Source organism: Populus nigra, chromosome 11, assembly GCF_951802175.1.
Source record: "Populus nigra chromosome 11, ddPopNigr1.1, whole genome shotgun sequence".
In the NCBI taxonomy this organism is placed as follows: Eukaryota; Viridiplantae; Streptophyta; class Magnoliopsida; order Malpighiales; family Salicaceae; genus Populus; species Populus nigra.
In genome coordinates this window covers 14,583,746-14,603,029 of record NC_084862.1, presented here as the reverse complement: position 1 = coordinate 14,603,029, position 19,284 = coordinate 14,583,746, and the positions used below count along the sequence as shown (strand labels likewise).

At 35.7% G+C, this 19,284-nt stretch overlaps 1 protein-coding gene and 1 pseudogene across 1 annotated transcript; both read left to right on the top strand.

Moving 5' to 3' along the window:
- Window positions 1–127: 127 nt before the first annotated feature.
- Window positions 128–2,604, top strand: LOC133706188 (GDSL esterase/lipase At1g29670-like). Its single transcript, XM_062131666.1, has 5 exons — window positions 128–466; window positions 968–1,092; window positions 1,207–1,452; window positions 1,783–2,029; window positions 2,191–2,604. The coding sequence occupies exons 1-5, from the start codon at window positions 217–219 to the stop codon at window positions 2,400–2,402; spliced, it is 1,080 nt and encodes a 359-aa protein (XP_061987650.1). The 5' UTR covers window positions 128–216; the 3' UTR covers window positions 2,403–2,604.
- Window positions 2,605–3,520: 916 nt separating this feature from the next.
- LOC133668125 (probable leucine-rich repeat receptor-like serine/threonine-protein kinase At3g14840) lies at window positions 3,521–18,818 on the top strand (annotated as a pseudogene).
- The last annotated feature ends 466 nt before the right edge of the window (window positions 18,819–19,284 follow it).

Sequence of the window (19,284 nt, the reverse complement as noted above, 5' to 3'; positions counted from 1 at the left end):
AAATATTCAAAGTGAACTATAATAATAATAATAATATAAATAATTTACTGCTACCATGTCTGTAGCATTGCACTCCTCTTCCTACCCTATATAATCCCAACGTTTTCATCAGGCTGTGTTACCATTGATTCCTTTGTCTCCTCGCAGTTTTCATACTCCATTGCTTCAATAACTTCTCAACAGCTCCCACCTTGATTTCCTGCAAATTGATTAGAAATGGCAGACAAGATCAAAGTATGGTGCTTCCTACTTTTCCTATTGATGCTGGTGTCGAATTTGCAAAATTGTGCTCATGCCGCTCCACAGGTGCCTTGTTTTTTCATATTTGGAGACTCGTTGGCGGATAGTGGCAACAACAACAACCTTGTCACAGCTGCTAAGGCCAATTACCGCCCATATGGAATTGACTTCCCTAATGGAACCACCGGAAGGTTTACGAATGGCCGAACCGTAGTGGATATCATTGGTGCTCCCTTCTCATCTCCTTGCACGTTATCACTTTCACATTAGTTTCGAAATGCAAAATAATTTGTCTCATATATACCAAATTATATCAGTTTACGTCTTGTTTATCACGTAGTATAGCGTAATTAATATCAAAATAACATGGATATGAAATTATTTCCACATAAAGTTTCATCATATATTATATATTGTATAGTTCAGGTATTTAGTCAAAAGTTGTGAATTGATAGAACAACCTGCATACAAAAACTCTACAGTAATAATTACAGTACATGAGAGAGGAGAAAAAATCATATAGATGTTCAAAATGATAATAATGTCTTTCTTCTTCTTAAAAAATTATTTCTTAGTTTTTTTTTCTCTCTCTTTTCTTGTGTCTATCTCTTTCACCATAGAATTTACATGTCAAAATCCCCTTAACCGTGATCATAGCAGAACAATTTATTTGCACATACGGATACGGTTCAGATGGTGAATAGACATTACATTTGGGCATTTGCAGGTGAACTTCTGGGCTTTAACCAATTTATTCCACCATTTGTAACTGCTAGAGGCAGAGACATATTGGTTGGTGTTAACTATGCATCTGGGGCTGCAGGGATTCGTGATGAGAGTGGAAGGCAACTGGTACCAAATAATTTACGTTGTAGTAATTTTTTGCCTGTGAGTATTTTTACAACGTCCTATGATTTAACTTCTATCTGTTTTTTTTGTTTTCCTATTTCTGTTGACATGTTCCAGGGTGATAGAATCAGCCTAAATGAGCAATTGCTGAATCATGCTGCTACATTGAGTCGCTTGATTCAATTACTAGGGACTAAGCAGGCAGCAGAAAATTACCTTAATAAGTGCTTATATTATGTCAGCTTGGGCAGTAATGACTACTTAAACAACTACTTCATGCCTAGCAATTATACAACAAGCCGATTATACACCCCTGATCAATATGCCAAGGTTTTAATTGACCAGTATAGTCAGCAAATAAAGGTAGGTATTGCTATCCGTTTCGCACGCTTTCTAGTTCGGTTCTGAAGAAATTTTATTATGTTCAAGATATAATATCGATTCTTATTTATAGATACAAGAAATAAAGAGAAATATAAGAGATACTTATAATTTTTTATGAGATCATATGTGGTTTTTTCTTTTATTCTTGTATCTATCTCTTGAATTGAATGAAGATTCATAGTTAGACCTTGAGCACTATAATTTATTTTTAATAATTGTTTTTGTACCTTTATTTATGCATTATAGCCCATATATATTTCAATTTATCTTTGTTGTGAATTTATGCCTTTTGTTTCTATTTTTCTTCAGCTTCTGTACCACCTAGGAGCCAGGAAAATTGCCTTGCCTGGACTTGGAGCAATAGGCAGCATTCCTTACTCATTTTCTACTCTATGCCACAACAATGTCTCTTGTGTGACCAATATAAACAACGCAGTCCTCCCTTTTAACGCAGGACTTGTATCACTTGTTGATCAACTGAATAGAGAGTTGAATGACGCACGCTTTATATACCTGAATTCTACTGGGATGTCATCTGGCGATCCTTCTGTGCTCGGTAAGTCATCCATCCTGTTGGTGGAGGATGTTACAATTTATTAATACGAGGAATTTCTCTGTATATAAGGAGTACGATTCACAGTATACCTAATAATTTCTTGTTTTAATGATTACTATTTGGCTCTAAGCAATGGAAATTGTCTGTTATGTGCATAACAGGGTTTAGGGTTGTAAACGTTGGATGTTGTCCAGCACGTACTGATGGCCAATGCATTCAAGACTCAACCCCATGTCAAAATAGGACTGAATATGTGTTTTGGGATGCAATTCATCCTACCGAAGCTTTGAACCAATTCACTGCAAGAAGATCGTACAATGCCTTTCTTCCATCTGATGCTTATCCAACCGATATCAGTCATTTAATCAGTTAACATGCAGATCTAAGTCAAGGAAGATAATATTCCATAAATAATTTATAGAAAATAAGGTAGTCTTGGTTACTTTGTTACGATGATAAAATTATGCAAAACAGCAGTCTAATAATATGACTTCTTGTAAACGAAAAAAAAAAAAAACAGTCTGACAATATGCTGTAACATGCATGTACTTGTACCTCAAGAATGATATATAAGATCGTTTTCTTACGAAATATTTGGATAAACTATCTTTTTCGTGCATATAGATTATCAACTTTCCAGTTCTACTCTTCTAGTTTAAAATTTGCTCTTCATTATTAAAAACTAACAGAAGGTTAATTTTATCACATTTTTGTTTTATTTTTATGATTTTTCTCTCATCTTTCCCTCTCAAATCAACATCTATGTTATCACATGCATTTCGAAACCTAGAAAACTCAAAAAGCAAATTTAAAAAATAGTTTAGTTGATGGTTGGGAGTGGCATTGAAACGTTTAGAAAACCACAACGGTAGCATTGAGAGATTTTAAGGTATAGAAGCAAATATTGATGAATTTAGAGGGACCAAATTAAATTTTAATTTTGAACTTTTTAATTTTATTTTTTTTAGTAGGATCAATTGATTTTACTTACTTAACTTTATACTTGCAAGAGTATAATATTATAGTTGATAATATTGGACTTAATTAGTAATTGATTTTCATAATTTATTTTAATTTTTTTTATAAGGTACAGTTGATCCTTGGTTACAAACTTGATAAGTTAACTAAATCATCGATTCAATATGTTATTGTTTTAATATTTGAAAAAAAATATCATCAAATATATTACCGAATAGATATTTAAAAAATATGTCATTTAATATGCATTATATTTCAAGTTAAAAAATAAATTTTTTATTAGAAAACATATTAATAATGCTTAAATAATTTTTTAAGCTAAAAAAATAATCCGTAGCACCGGAAAATAATACAGTGGAGGACTATTTGTGGTGGATTAAATCTCCTCATGAACCCCATTCGATAGTTGAATTTTATTTTGAGAAATTCAGATGCAATTCATTAGCAGTAAAATTATATAAAAACAAGATAAGCATGTAGTGAATAGCAAAGAAAGGATCTTCAGCGAAGAAAATGGTCCATTTGTCAGAAGTTTAGGCTTAAGAGTTTAAAATCATTCGAAGAAAAGCATTGAGGAGTTCTGTCTTGTATTTTCTTGACATATGATTGTTGATTTGCGATGGTTGAAAGTATTGAGGAGTTGATGGGTCCATGTGTTATTGCAATGCAGATATCTAAAAAGGCAAGATCTTGACGGTACTCTCCCAAAGGCTATCGAGAAACTACCACACCTTAAACATCTGTAAGCAGTGCTTCAAATTACTACATTTCTACAGATTGAGCACCGTGAATTTGTACTGTATAATTCGATTTTATTAGAACTCTATCGGCTCTGCAGAGATCTCTGGGCCAACTACCTGATTGGCAATATACCACCTGAATGGGCTAATACCAAGCTGGAATTATTGTAAGAAAATACCGCATTCATGTTTTCTAGCAAAGGAATTGCTTACTCATAATTAACAACAGGTCTATCGGCGTGAATCGGTTGACAGGAAAAATTTCTAGCTATCTGGGAACGATTACCACACTTAGATACTTGTATGCATTTTTCTGCTAGTCAATTTCTTGTCTTTTTTTTAATTTAAATATGTTTAATTGTTTAGTCAGGAGTAATCCTGATAGTTGGCATTTATGCAGGAGCATTCAGAACAATATGTTTTCTGGAACTGTTCCCCCTGAGATTGGAGGCTTGGTTAACCTGGAGAATCTGTCAGTTCATTCAACCTTTTACAGTTGAAATTAAGTCCTAACTGATTATTGAATGCTAAGTGTTTTTCTCCTTTTGTGATTGCAGAACTCTCAGTGCCAATTATCTCACTGGAGAGTTACCCCCGGCTCTGACTAATCTGACCGGATTGAAGGAACTGTAGGTTCTCATTTCACATGGTTATTGTGTATCATACTCGTTAGTTGCAGTATTTGATATTACAGATGCATCTCTTTACTCTCCAAGTTTCATGATTCTGTGTTTTCCGTTCGGCGAATGCAGAAGGCTTAGCAGCAATAACTTCACTGGAAGAATACCTAATTTTATTCAGAGATGGAAACATCTTGATACATTGTGGATGTGCTTCTTTTCCACCTCAAATATTCAATCTCATCTCTACAGATCTAGAAGCAGAGCCTTAATCGACCTTTTTATTTTATATTAACAAAGGTTTCTCAGGGCCCATTCCTTTAAACATTTTTCTCTTGAACAGTCTAACTCAGTTGTAAGTTGTGTTCCTGGGTCATAGTTCATGAAAAATCATCAACTATAAAAACATGAAAGTCTCACATTTATTTGCGGTTGATGTTTTCCAGAAGAATCAGTAACTTACTTGGAGATGGTTCAGAGTTTCCAAACCTAGAATCTATGCAAAACATGACCTATTTATGAGTCATTCTCTCTGTTGACGCTCTCATATCAGGATATTTACAATGCAGTATTTAGCTTACATGAATTAAATGCATGCTGCAGGATGCTGAGCAACTGCAACTTGTCAGGATCTTTTCCCAGAAACTTGACTGAAATGAAACGACCGAAAGTTTTGTAATCTTCATTATCTCTTATGCTTAATTTTTCATTCATCTACATCAAGATTGAAATGTGAATTTCACGCATAGTTAGAGCTGCCGACCTTAGATTGCTAATTTAGTTATTATTTGTACTTTTTTGTGAACTTCCATAACGTAGAATTAAGAACAATATGCACCTTTAGTTTTGGTTACAGGGATCTCAGTTTCAACAGATTAAAAGGAGATCTTCCAACAGATTATGATGACCTAATAAGCTTGGAGAAAATGTAATTATTCTAGATTCATGAGGATGGCTAGCTACTGTGTCTTATGGTGCATGAGCAGCCTCCACTGTGCTGTAAACAGCATATAAGTAGTCATATGATAAGCTTATTGTCCCAAGCCATCATCTAAGCTTCAAAATTTTGTCTAGTCTCGGGACAGGATTTGGCTATAGTAATCATGGTTAGATGCTCAACCGAATGATAATTTTTTATTATTGCATAGTTATGTTACAAGGAACATGCTTTCCGGACCCATCCCGCCCTGGATCCAGAGCAGAAATACTCGCTAGTAAGTTATTTTTCTTAATTTCTATATGAAATACGTTAGAAATTTCATAATGTATTTACCTTTATCAACATAATTTTAATGCATACATATTATATTGAGAATTATGCTTAGTCCATCTTCTCTCCCTTGTCATACGAATGACTGAAATGATCAACTTTTACTGGCACTTCCAGGTTTCCCTTGTCTGTGAGAGCATAAAAAAAAAAGAGATTTAGGCCATTATTTATATAATTTTGTAGGATTAATCTGTCTGTGGCCATAAGAGTAACCCTAGCTTTTGAAGAACTATACTGATGGGCAACTGATAAACAGACAATCATTCCCATAATTTATTGATTTCAGTACAGATATGTATGGATAATCAAACTGTTTCCAATTGCAGTATCTTTCAAGTTACTATCTATAACTTTGTAATAAAAATTCTAAAAATTTGTGCAAAGTTGTCTCAATGTTGAAAGAAGCTATCTTTGCATGCAGTGAATTTGATCTTTCTTACAACAATTTCACTGAAATCCCAACTAATTGTAAAGAAACTGTAATGTTTTGAATTAAAAGAGATAGGAAAAGGCAACCAAGCCCTTGGTAGCTTAGAAGAAAGTATAATTAAATGAGGGGTATTATAGTAATTATATAAAGAGATGATAAATATAAATAGAAAGTAAAAAAAAAAGAGGGAGTTGTGTTCTTGAGAGCAAACCGTGAGAGAGAAGGGAGAAAGAAGAAGAAGAAGAGAAAAGAGGGAAATTAGAAGGGAAATAGAAAGGAGTTGGAGGAAATAAGAAAAAATGGTAAGATTATGCTTTAATGTGTATAATATGTTTTCTTTAGCTTTAATTTCATTTTTGATGAATGTTAGGGTTTTGAAAATTTGTATTTTGGGTTTAATTGATTAATTAAATTGAATGTTATAAGGTTGATTGTCGTAGGTAATGGATTGCTAAGTTGAATTTGAGAGATTGTAGATAAAAATGATGATTTTGAGTCATGATTTTGTTTGAATGCTGAATTTGTGTTAGAAATCAGGGGATAATAGTAGGTAATCTGTGAAAATTCTGGGCTGAAGTTGAAGATGATGAAAATTCAATTTGATCCCTCAATTTTGAAAAATTCCAAAAATCTGTGCAAGGTTGTCTCAATGTTGAAAGAAGCTATCTTTGCATGCAGTGAATTTGATCTTTCTTACAACAATTTCACTGAAATCCCAACTAATTGTAAAGAAACACTGTAAGATTGACTTCCTTCTGATTGTCTTTCCTTTAATTAATTGAGCTTGTTGTTTATATGCTTTCACTTCATAACTTGTAAATAACTTCTGAGTTGGTTCGCCAGAAATTTGTTCAAAAGTTCTTGGGGAGGGAACTACTCGTAAGCTTCTACTTCATTAAACTCTCAAGACAAATATCTTTTCATTTTCTTCTCCTTTTCACTTCATTTTTAAGATAAGCTGATGGTTCTTGTCGCACGTGTGCGGCGTTGCGGCGATCGTCCTCCACACTTATGTGAATATGTCTCTGGTAAATGTGGGGAGACAGGGAATTCGTTGTCTCTTATCAGTGGAAAAATGGAATGGGAGTCGCCACCTAGTATTCTAGTCACTAGGAACCCTAACTGGTCTCAGAGATCGGGTACGGAGACTGGTTGCGTAAAGGGAAGGTATTAGCACCCCAAATATGCCCTACCTAAGGTAAGCTGTATTGTTTTATTGTCTGATAGAAACTAAGGTTTTGTCGTGTTTTCTAATTTCTGGTCTGTCAACGGTTTAAGAAAAGTCCTCTTTGATAAGGAGATCTTTATCTTATCGGGTAAAACCTAACCATCCTAACGTCAATAAAAGAACTACCTTTTCAATATCGGGAATACGTTTTACGTATAAATTCGTAATCCCTGATATTAAAAGAAAACAAAATAATTTTTTTGGAATTATTGAAATATTGGCCATGTTCTCGTGACTTTAATAAACTGGTTATTAAAGCCAAAAATGCATGCTAAAACATTTTTTTTTAAGTTTTCTTTGTTGTATGAAAATATGATGTAATTTTTTTTTTTTGAGAGACTTGGCCGTATGCATGAAAACAAAAACCTTTTTTTTTTCAAAGTTTTGACAAAAACTCGGTATTTTAATACCGGATTTATATTTTTACGATATAAAAATACAAACCAAAATTAAGCAAAACTTAGTAAAAAATATACGGGAAAATCACAAATTTTTCTTAAAATATATATTTTTTTTTGAAAATTTTTTTTGGACCGGGCCAGTGAATAGTGGAGCACTCTCCACTGTTCACATGCTACGTGAACAGTGGAGGTGGTGCAGCATAGAAGAAGAAGAAGAAGAAGGAAGAGGGGGTGGACCTGCGGTGGCTTCGAGGTTGTGCTGCTGGCGGTTGCTGACTGGAGAACGGCTTGGACGGTGGTCGACCTTTCTTCTTATTCTTTGTGTTTTTTTTCCTTCTGCTCTGTTCTCCTCTGTTTCTGTTTTTTCAGTGTTTCTTCTTCTGTTTCTCATGGTGCAGGTCTGTTATCAATAACGGGGAGGATGGTGGCAGCTGGCGGTGGCTCTGGGGTGGCGCTGTAGCGGCTCTGTGGACAGCAGCCGACGGTTCTTCCTCCTTTCTTCATTTCTGCGTGGCTTCCTTTGTCTGTTTCTATTCTCCTGTTTCTCTCGCTTCTGTTTCTCCTTCTTTGGTTTCTGACGATGGTGGAGCTGCTGTCATTAGCGATGCTGCTGGGGACAAGGCAGAATGACGGTGGCGCAGCTTCCAATAATGGAGGGAGAGAAATACGAGAGAGAGATGAGTTACTGTTCTTCTCCCCTGTTCTTTTGTTTTTCTGTTCTTTTCTTCTATTCTCTTGTCAGTTCAAGTCTTCCCCTCTCTCTCCCTGATTCTGCTGGTGGTTGCTCCCGGTGCTGTTGGTGGCGGTGGAGAGGAAGAAACAGCGGTGGTGCCCAGGGGGTGAGGACGGTTCTTCTTCTTCTCTGTGCAGAGACCGCAGTCTCTGTTTTCTATTCCTTTCTCCCTTCTCTCGTCTCACTTCACTCTCTGTCACTGCTCTTCCTCTATTTTTGGATGATGATGGTGCTGTCGGTGGTGGCTGGGAGGAGCGATGGAGGCGCTGGTAGAGGTGCAACGGTGGCTCTTCTCCTCCCTCTTCTGTCTTGCTCTTTCACTCTCCTTCCCCCCTTCTCTTCCTTTTTCTTCTGTTTTGCCCGAGCTCCTCTCCTCTCAAATAAACTCTCCCCCTTTTTTCTGTTCTCCCTCTTTTCTCCTTTCAAAACCATCCCCCCACCTTTTCTTCTTCATTTCCCCTGTATTTATAGGCAGCCGGGGGAGAGGCACCATACCCTGTCCAAGTGCAGGGTATGGTGGCGTGGGATGGCTCCTATGCAGCTGCTGCAGGGCATGGCCTTCTTTTCATCATGGTGGGGGGGCATGGGTCTCCTGTTTCTTCATTAATGAGGGTATGGGTTGTGTAAGTAGGTAGGCAAGTGGGGAGGTAGAGAAGGAGAAGTTAGCGGGAAAAGATTTAAAATCTTCTTCTCCCCTGTCTCTGCATTTGCAGGGGAGAAGAAGTTGCACCGTGCCGTTCAAAACGGCACCGTGCAGTTTTTTTTTAAGAAAAAGGAAAAAAAAATTTGGGAGTGACCCAAAAATTGGTTATGACAGTTCTCTCTCACCAATCTGTCCAGGAAGCCTGTCGAGTGCCTCAGTGATTATTGTTCAAAAGGTACTCATGCTTCTGCATCAAATTTATGATACATGTGCTCCTCTTTTTTGTATTTATGTTCATAGGAATTAGAGTTTGCAAGAGTTCTGATATTGTTAAAACTCTCCAATATTAAGACCAATAATTTGTTAGAATTTAGGTGCTGTTAGGATATTCTTCATAATTAGATTAAGATACAAGTCTTAGATTGGATGTGCCTAATTGTTGGATTTTAACACATGAAAATGCAAAAGAGAACGAATATCGACTTCTTGCTCTCTGTTTTATTGATTATGCAGCTTAATGGAAAACATTGAAAAGTAAAGCTTTAAAGGCAAGTAACAGCAACATTATCTCCTGCTGTTACGTAACAGAATTCAAAGGATAATAATTAAACAAAAGGATTATATAAATCCTAACAGAAATTGACTAATTCAAATAGCTAGTGTTTTATTAAAACTAAAACTCATAACAGCTTCCACATCAGCAGATTCCACATCAGCTGTTTCTTCATCAGCAACTTCTTTGTCAACAGCTTCTTCATCAACAGCTTCTAAGACATGAATTCAACACTCCTTTTTGGCTCTGAAGCTGCAGACTCCAAGTCTCTGCCTAAAGAATTCATACTTTGCTTGAGGAAGCGGCTTGGTTAGAATATTAGCATTTTGATTTTCTGTTTTGCAATAGATTAGTTGTATTTCACCTTCTCTTTGAACTTCTCTTAGGAAATAGAGTTTCAGTTTGAAATGTTTTGTTTTGCCATGAAACACAGGATTTTTTGCAATTGCAATTGCAGCTTGATTGTCTACAAGTATTTGTGTGCTTTCCTTTTGCTCCATCTGCAGATCAGCCATTAACTTTCTAATCCAAATAGCCTGATTCACAGCAGCAGTAGCAGCAACATACTCTGCCTCAGCTGTGGATTGAGCAATAACTTCTTGCTTCTTTGAACTCCATGAAAAAATGGCAGAACCAAAACTAAAGCAATAACTTGAAGTGCTTCTCATATCATCAACACAGTTGGCCCAATCACTGTCAGAATAACCATGAAGTATGGAGTTTTTGACTTGACAGAACTTCAATCCATAGTCAATTGTTCCCTTAATATATATGACAATTCTTTTTGCTGCCTGAAAATGAATTTCACTTGCACAATGCATATACCTTGAAAGTATACTTGTAGCATTCATAATGTCTGGTCTTGTTGCAGTAAGATACATCAAGCATCCTATTAAGGTTCTGTAGAGTGTTTCATCAATCTTTGCAACTCCATCTTCTTTGCAAAATTTCTCCTTTTGATTCATTGGTGTTGCTGTTGATCTGCACTCTTCCATGTTGAACTTCTTTAAAATCTCATTGGCATATTTTTGCTGACATATGAAGATTTCATTATGCTTTTGTTGAACTTCCATGCCGAGAAAGAATGTCATCTTTCCCAAGTCAGTCATTTCAAAGACTTTCTTCATTTCTCTTTTGAACACATCTATCTGCTCCATGTTACTTCCTGTCACAAGTAAGTCATCCACATAAAGAGAAACCACAAGCAATTCATCATTGATTTTTCTGAGATAGAGTGTAAATTCACTTAGACTTTTTGTAAAGCCTAATTCTAACAAATGAGCATCAATCCTGCTGTACCAAGCCCTTGGTGCTTGCTTTAAACCATAGAGAGCCTTTTTCAGCAAATATACTTTCTCCTCTTCTCCTTGAACAACAAAACCCTCAGGCTGCTCCACGAATATTTCCTCCTCCAAATATCCATTTAAAAAAGCAAATTTGACATCCATTTGATGTATAGTCCAGCCATTTTGAGCAGCAAGAGCAAGCAGCATTCTTATAGTATCAAGCCTAGCAACTGGAGCAAAAGTTTCAGAAAAATCCACCCCAAACATCTGAGCATACCCCTTGACAACAAGTCTTGCTTTGTGTTTATTTATAGAACCATCAGCATTGAACTTGGTTCTATAAACCCATTTGACTCCTATGGCCTTTTTATGTGCAGGTCTGTTCACAAGCAACCAAGTCTGATTCTTCTCAATCATCATAAGCTCCTCCTTCATTGCAGCCATCCAATGTTGATCTGCAGCAGCTTCTTCATATCCTGCAGGTTCAATTAATGCCACATTGCAACTCTGATAGATATCAGAAAGCAATCTGATTTTTGTAACAAATTCATCATCAACATCAGCATTCTCCTCTTGAAATTCAAGCTTATTTTTCTCCCAATTCCAGCTTTCTGACTCAAAGAATTGAATGTTTCTGCTAACAATCACTTTGTTGTCTTGTGGAAGATAAATCCTGTAGGCTTTGGATACTAAGTTGTAGCCTACAAAGATTCCAGGTTCTGCCTTTTTTATCAAGTTTGTCTCTTTTGACTTGTGGAATGTAAGAGAAACAAAGACAACTGAAAGTTTTTAAATTTTGCAGCTTTGGTTTATAGCCATACCATGCCTCAAATGGAGTTTTCTGTTGCAGAGCTTTTGTTGGCAATCTGTTCAAAAGAAACATTGCTGTATTTGCAGCCTCAGCCTATAAATTCTTTGGCAATCCTTTGTCATGTAATAAATATCTTGTCATCTCCATGAGTGTTCTGCTTTTTCTCTCAACAACCCCATTTTGCTGAGGGGTATAAGGTGCCGTCAGCTGATGTTCAATGCCTTCCTTTTCACAGAACTTGTTGAATTTTTCTGAGGTATATTCTGTTCCATTATCTGATCTGACCACCTGCATTTTGTGTGTGCTTTGTTTTTCCACCCAAGCTTTGAACTTCCAGAAGATATCAGCAACTTCAGATTTATACTTCATGAAATAAATCCAGCACATTCTTGTATGATCATCAATGAAAGTAATGTAATATTTACTGTCGTTTAATGATGATATTTTCAGAGGTCCTCCCACATCAGTGTGCACTAGTTGTAGTTTCTGTGTAGCTCTCCAGCTTTTATTGTGTGGAAATGGGAGTCTTGTCTGCTTCCCATACTGACAGGTTGCACACAATGGAAGATCTTCTTCTAAATCAGGTAGGCCTTTCACAAGATTGTTGTTTTTCATAAAGAGTATAGTTGTATGATGAAAATGCCCCAATCTTTTATGCCAAAGCATTGTACTGCTATTTTCTTCATGTACTGCTGCTTGTTCTTCTTCTGTAAAATTCAAGGCAAAGCTTTTACTTTGCATCTGAATTTTAAATACTTCCTTGTTTTGTGCATCAGTAATCAGGCAAAACTTGTCTTCAAACAGCACTTTATATCCTTTCTCAAGCAGCTGATCAACACTCAAAAGATTTTGATTAATTTCAGGAACATATAAGACATCAGAAATTAATTTTAAAGTTGTGTTGCCTTTGATTGCCACCGTTCCTTTACCCTTTACTGCAAGACATGCCCCATTTCCAATTCTCACTTTGGAAATAACTGTTCTGTCGAGCCTTTTGAAAAGCTCTTTATCATAGGTCATGTGGCTAGTACAACCACTGTCTATAAGCCAGCTCTCTGTTGAGTTATTTGCAACAAAACATGATGCTACAAACAGTTGTTCTTCTTCAGGTTGTTCAACAACAGTTTTGACTTCTCCTTGCTGCTGCTGTTGTTGTTGAGATTTGCATACCCTTCCAATGTGTCCTAGCTGTCCACATTTGTGACATTTTATATCCGGCCTCCACCAACATCTGCTCTGTGGATGGTTGGATTTTTTGCAGTAAGAACACAATGGAAATGTTGTGTTGCTGCTGCTGTAATTTCTGTTTCTTTGTTGCATATTGTTCTGTGATTTTGCAAAAAAAGCACCTTCCACAGAACCTGCTTGCCTCATGAGTCTTCTTTGTTCTTGAGCCTGTAGTGCATTCAGTAGCTCTGCCAAAGTGATGCTTGATACATCCTTTGAGTTTTCTATTGATGATATTGTAGCTTCAAATTTTTCAGGGACTGTAACAAGAATTTTTTGAACAATTCTGGAATCAGTAAATTCAGTACCAAGAAGTCTTACTTTGTTTACAATGTCAAGAAGTCTGTCAGAGTAATCCTTGATGGTTTCTGATTCATTCATTCTTTGCTTACTCTCCTTATGATTTTTCATTTGAGCTATAGTTGGATTGTCAAGCAAAGGAGGAACCTCATATGTGTTTTCAACGGCTTCCCACTGATCATTTGCATCAAGATAAGCTTCCATTCGAACAGCCCAAACTTGATAGTTTGTTCCATCAAATACTGGTGGTGCCATTAAATTTACGGAGGTTTCTGAATTCATTTTGTTTTGATTGGTTTTTTTGAAGAATGGTAAGTGTTTGGAGTAAGTGTACATTTGGGATAAGTGTTTAGGCTCTCTCTGTCTCACAGATCTCTCAAGAAAAAAATCGACTCTGATATCAATTTGTTGGATTTTAACACATGAAAATGCAAAAGAGAACGAATATCGACTTCTTGCTCTCTGTTTTATTGATTATGCAGCTTAATGGAAAACATTGAAAAGTAAAGCTTTAAAGGCAAGTAACAGCAACATTATCTCCTGCTGTTACGTAACAGAATTCAAAGGATAATAATTAAACAAAAGGATTATATAAATCCTAACAGAAATTGACTAATTCAAATAGCTAGTGTTTTATTAAAACTAAAACTCATAACAGCTTCCACATCAGCAGATTCCACATCAGCTGTTTCTTCATCAGCAGCTTCTTTGTCAGCAGCTTCTTCATCAACAGCTTCTGAGACATGAATTCAACACAAATTAAGTTAAATTTGTTTCTTGTTTTCTAAATGCTCATATTGATGACAGTATAAACATTTTGACAATTCTATATAGATCAATACTGGGTGCACATAAATTGTGGCGGATCAGAAACCACCGTCGGAAATACCAAGTATGAAGCAGATGATGAGCCAGGAGGTGCAACAAAATATGTACCCAAAAGAGAGGTTTGGCAAATAAGTACCACAGGACATGTCTGGGATGTTAAACCTTCCGAAGACGACTACATAGCACAAAATATGTCCATACTAAGAGTGAACAACTCTCAACTGTACACAAAAGCTCGCCTCACTCCTTCGTCTCTCACATACCACGTGCGTTGTCTTGTTAATGGGAATTACAATGTGAAGCTTCACTTTGCTGAAATAGTAATGAGGGACAACAGATCCTTCTATAGTCTTGGAAGACGTATATTTGATGTTTATATTCAGGTATTAAAGATCACATATTAATTCCTTATTTAATTGGAAATGAATTGACTGAAGAATTGTTCTTGCAGGACAGAATTGTGTTGAAGGATTTAATATTGAAAAGGCAGCACAAGGGGTAGATAAGGTATACATTCATAATTCTACAGCGAAAGTTACAGATAGAGATTTAGAGATCCGCCTTCATTGGGCTGGGAAAGGGACAACAACGTCACCGAAAATTGGAATATACGGTCCACTAATAACGGCCATTGATATAGAACCTGGTAAGTCATACCTCTTATATTGTAAATTTTAATATAATATTCAATACCACATGGAGCATGTTAGCATGGAATGAAGTGGCATGGTAATGAATAACTCTACAATCTAACAAATTGCTTTTACTGTTCCTATTTCTACATACAATTCAAGCCTCCTACGCAAGGCAAGAGGAAGAAGCTCATTGTGGCTGGGTCTGTGGTTTTGTCATTATTCCTCATTTTCATACTTCTATCCTCTCTCTGGTGGAAAGGTTATTTGGGAGGAAGGAAATCGAGGGATCGAGGTACAGTTGATACATTTACTTGATTTTACAAATTCTAGTGAGGAATCCAGTCACTATAATAACACGACAATAAACAATTTTCTGCATCTTATTTGCTGTATGTCTATCCATGAATGCATACATTTGTCAAAGAATTATCTCAATCCAAAGGTTGAAACCATTTGGCGAAGCTGAAGGAATGCTTTTATATTACTCTATAACAATGGTTTTTTCAATGGTAATTGGCAATCTCAATGCTGTTCTCTTGTAGGACTGCAAAAACTATCTGTGTTCTTCCTTTGATGAATCATTCATGCAGAACAACTAACATATACATATCCTCTTTGTTCCTTGGGCAGAACTTGTTGGGTTAGATCTGCTAACTGGTATCTTCACCTTCAGTCAAATCAAAGCCGCAACGAATGACTTTGATCCAGCAAACAAACTTGGAGAAAGTGGTTTTGGCTGCGTCTACAAAGTATAGTACATATTTTTGTTTTCATCTAGCTACTTATCTACTATATTATATCTTTTTTCTTATCAAATCAGCATGGAATGGCCCAGTGAACTTATTTTCTTTGTCTAAAATTATTCTCATATTGCAGGGAGTACTATCAGATGGCATTCAGATTGGGGTGATCGAAGCAGCTTTCGGCGAAATCGAAACAGGGGAATCTTGAGTTTGTGAACGAAATTGGCATGATTTCTGCTTTGCAATAGCCAAATATTGTTAGATTGTATGGATGTTGCATTGGGGGAAGCAATTTTTGCTGGTATATGAATACATGGAAAACGATAGCCTTGCGCATGTTTTGTTCGGTAGGCCTCTGATCACTTCCCGATAGTATCTCATGTAAAGTAATGGGAAAGAAAACAAGTTCTTTGAATGGAATATAGATAGAATTAGTGAAGAAGAAATTGATGCGTTGATTTATGTGTAAGTATTACAGGGACAAAGGAAATCAAGGCAACGAAGCTAGACTGGCATTCAAGGCAGAGGATATGTGTAAGCATAGCGAAAGGTCTGGTTTTCCTGCATGAGGAGTCTACACTCAAAATTGTTCATAGAGACATAAAAGGTACCAATATCCTTCTTGACAAGGACATGAACGCCAAGATATCTGATTTTGGAATGGCCAAGCTTGATGACGAGGACAACACCCACATGGACACCAGAGTTGCTGGAACAATGTGAGTTTCTGATATTAACACAAGGGGTTTATTGAACTCGTGAAAAATCCTGAAAAGAAGACAGTAACAAACTGTAAGGAAAACACACAAGTATTGTCATTTATCTAAGATAGTTTTTAGTCTTAAACAGTATGATGCTGTAACTGGGCTCAAGTGCCGATGGAAGGGGTTAGCTTTAGAATATGTGGTAGGCAGGCATCTAGGGTTCAAATCACACACTGCAGGGTTCTCATGGATCAGGGTTTCCCCATCTATGGTTGTGTTCCTCTAAGACTAACCCATGGAGAGGTTTAGCTTGGTTGCTAAATGAATATACTATTCACATTATTTTTTGAAAAAAAAAACATTAAATATCTCAAGATTTGTTCGTGATTCTCGGTTGCTCTTGCTTTCCCCCCTCTCTCTCTCTCCTCGAATCGATTTCCCAGCTAACAAGTGGTTGGGGTCGTCGTTACGTTGTGGATGGCTGACAAGTGTATGGGAGGGCCGAGAATGGGAAAACAACCATTGTTGTAGCTCTCACTACTGAGTTTAAACGTTCATAATCAAAAGGCAATTTCATCATTATAAGATTATAATAAATAATATTTTGTATCTAGATATACAGTAATTAAATTGTAATTTTATTTGATTTCCCGTGTCTTTTTCCTTCAAGATGGAGGATGTTTTTGCTATTTGTTTTATAAAGACATTGTTTAAAACAATACTCAATTATGTATAATTTTTTTTAATTAATATAAGTATTTGGATTAGTTTTTGTATATCTCGACTAATTAATATCTTTCAACTTACATATGTGAATATATCTTTACTGTTTTTTTTTTAAAAAAACAATATTCTTTTTTTTCTTGTTACTTTGTCAAACTATTTTTTTATAAATAAATAATTATAAATAAAATTAAGCTGATTGCTTTTCCAGTATCATTTAGTTCACTGTTGATAAAAACCCGTGAATCATCATAAATAACACAAGGATATACGTAAAAAATAAAACAATTTTGAATATTTTTACTTTGACAATATTATAAAACAAGGATATACACAAGGAAAGAATAATTATAAATATTATCTCAAGTCATGACAATATTTATTCCGAGACATTTACAAAATATGTTGCTGTCTCGTTCGAAAAGATCTTATATGAAAACATACATACATACATACATACATACATACATACATACATACATACATACATATACATACATACATACATACATATACATACATACATACATATATATATAATTGTTTGGTACAATAATGAAAATATCTCCCTATTCCAAAAAATTAAAGAAATTAATTTAGGCTGAACAAAATAATCTAAAAACATTAAAAATATATATTAATTTAAATAAAAAAATTAATTCTTTTCAAAAACAATACTAATTTTTTTAAAAAAAACAACAACAAAATAATAGAAGGTTATTCAACATGATCAGCCAGCTGAACAGAAACGGAAGGCCGATGGCAATTCCAAGTCTCTGTGTTGTTCGAAATCCCGTTTAGGCTGCTAAAAATATAACTTTCCTATCGAAAACAAAAACAAACAATAGACATTTAGCATTTCTTACATGTTTTAGTGAAGCAAACTAGTAAAATGTCTCTGTGTTATTCTTTCTGTGCAGGGGATACATGGCACCGGAATATTATATGGTTACTTAACTTACAAGGCAGATGCATACAGTTTTGGTGTTGTAGCATTGGAAATTGTTTCTGGGATGAACAACGTCAAATTTAGGAGGGATGGAAATTTTGTATGCCTTTTAGATTGGGTATGTTATGCCCATTTAGTCTCTTAATTGTTCATGTTTACTCTTAGTCAGCTATATATCTAGTTTTTTTTTTTTTTGTTATTTCAGGTTCTATATTTACAAAAAAAATGGAGATCTCATGGAGATGGTTGATCAAAGATTTGTTAGAGAATAATATAAATTATATTCTAGAACCTCATCTAAAAACTTAAGCTTTTGGGTTGAGATTATTCTATTACATGATATCAGAACTTTGATGACCAAGCGGTCACGAGTTTGAATCTCATCATCCCTATTTTTTTTTGGATAATCATCGAGAGTATATTGAGAAGGCTATAAAGCAAATAGCCAAAGAGAAATACAAGGGATATGAGAAAATAAAAAAAACTGATCTACTACAGCAAACAACAAAAAGACTATCTAAGATTTCTTATTACACCACAATTTGATACTATTAGAAGATCTTAAGAGGTCATTTCCTGTATAAATGAAGTTTGAATCCTGAGTATGCAACCAAATAGCAACCTGATGAAGGATGGTGGAGAAACAATCAAATAAGTTTATAGTTCCCTCCTCAAAAACAATTTTGTTCCTTGGCAACCAAATACCCCAAATAGTACTACTTGAAATTAGTCTTCAAGCATCTCATTATCTCTATTTATTTGATAAAAATTAAGCATAAAGTAATGTGGACCTGTGCAAGTTTCAAGCCCAAAGAGCTTTCACTTGAGGTGGTGTATTAGAGAATAATATAAATCATATTCTGGGACCTCATGTAAAAGCTTAAGTTTTTGAGTTGAGATAATTATTTGACAAGATTGGGGTTTGAATTCAACAAGAAACAAGTGGTTAGAATGATCAATGTAGCCCTTCTAATGTCGAGGAACTAGACATGGTTCCAATCGCATTGGGTGATCCATCAGCGTATGCACTTAGACCTACAATGTCTACAGTAGAAAAACTGATGTCGAGGATCTCGTCATGGTTCCAAGTGTTGTGTGTGGTCCCGCACCATGTGATGGTGGGACCACCACATTAATTAGTAAGAGACAGCAAGGCAAGGCTGTCTTTTTGAATTAATAGAGGAGCTGCCACTGTAGAGGCAGTAGCAAAAACGGGAGAAAAACAAGAGAAAAGAGAAGAAGAGGCAGCAGAGCAGCCTATGTTCTTTCTTCGATTTCCAGCTCGTTCACCGTTGGATCGGGCTGAGATTTTGACAGCAGCTTCTAGACACATTCCTCTTCATTCTGGACGGTTGGATCGAAGATTGGTGGTGTGGAAGCTGGCCGTTTTGACAGAAAACGGGGCTGTCAGTTTTGTGAGTTTTTCTCAAATAATTCTCCTTTAATCTTGTTG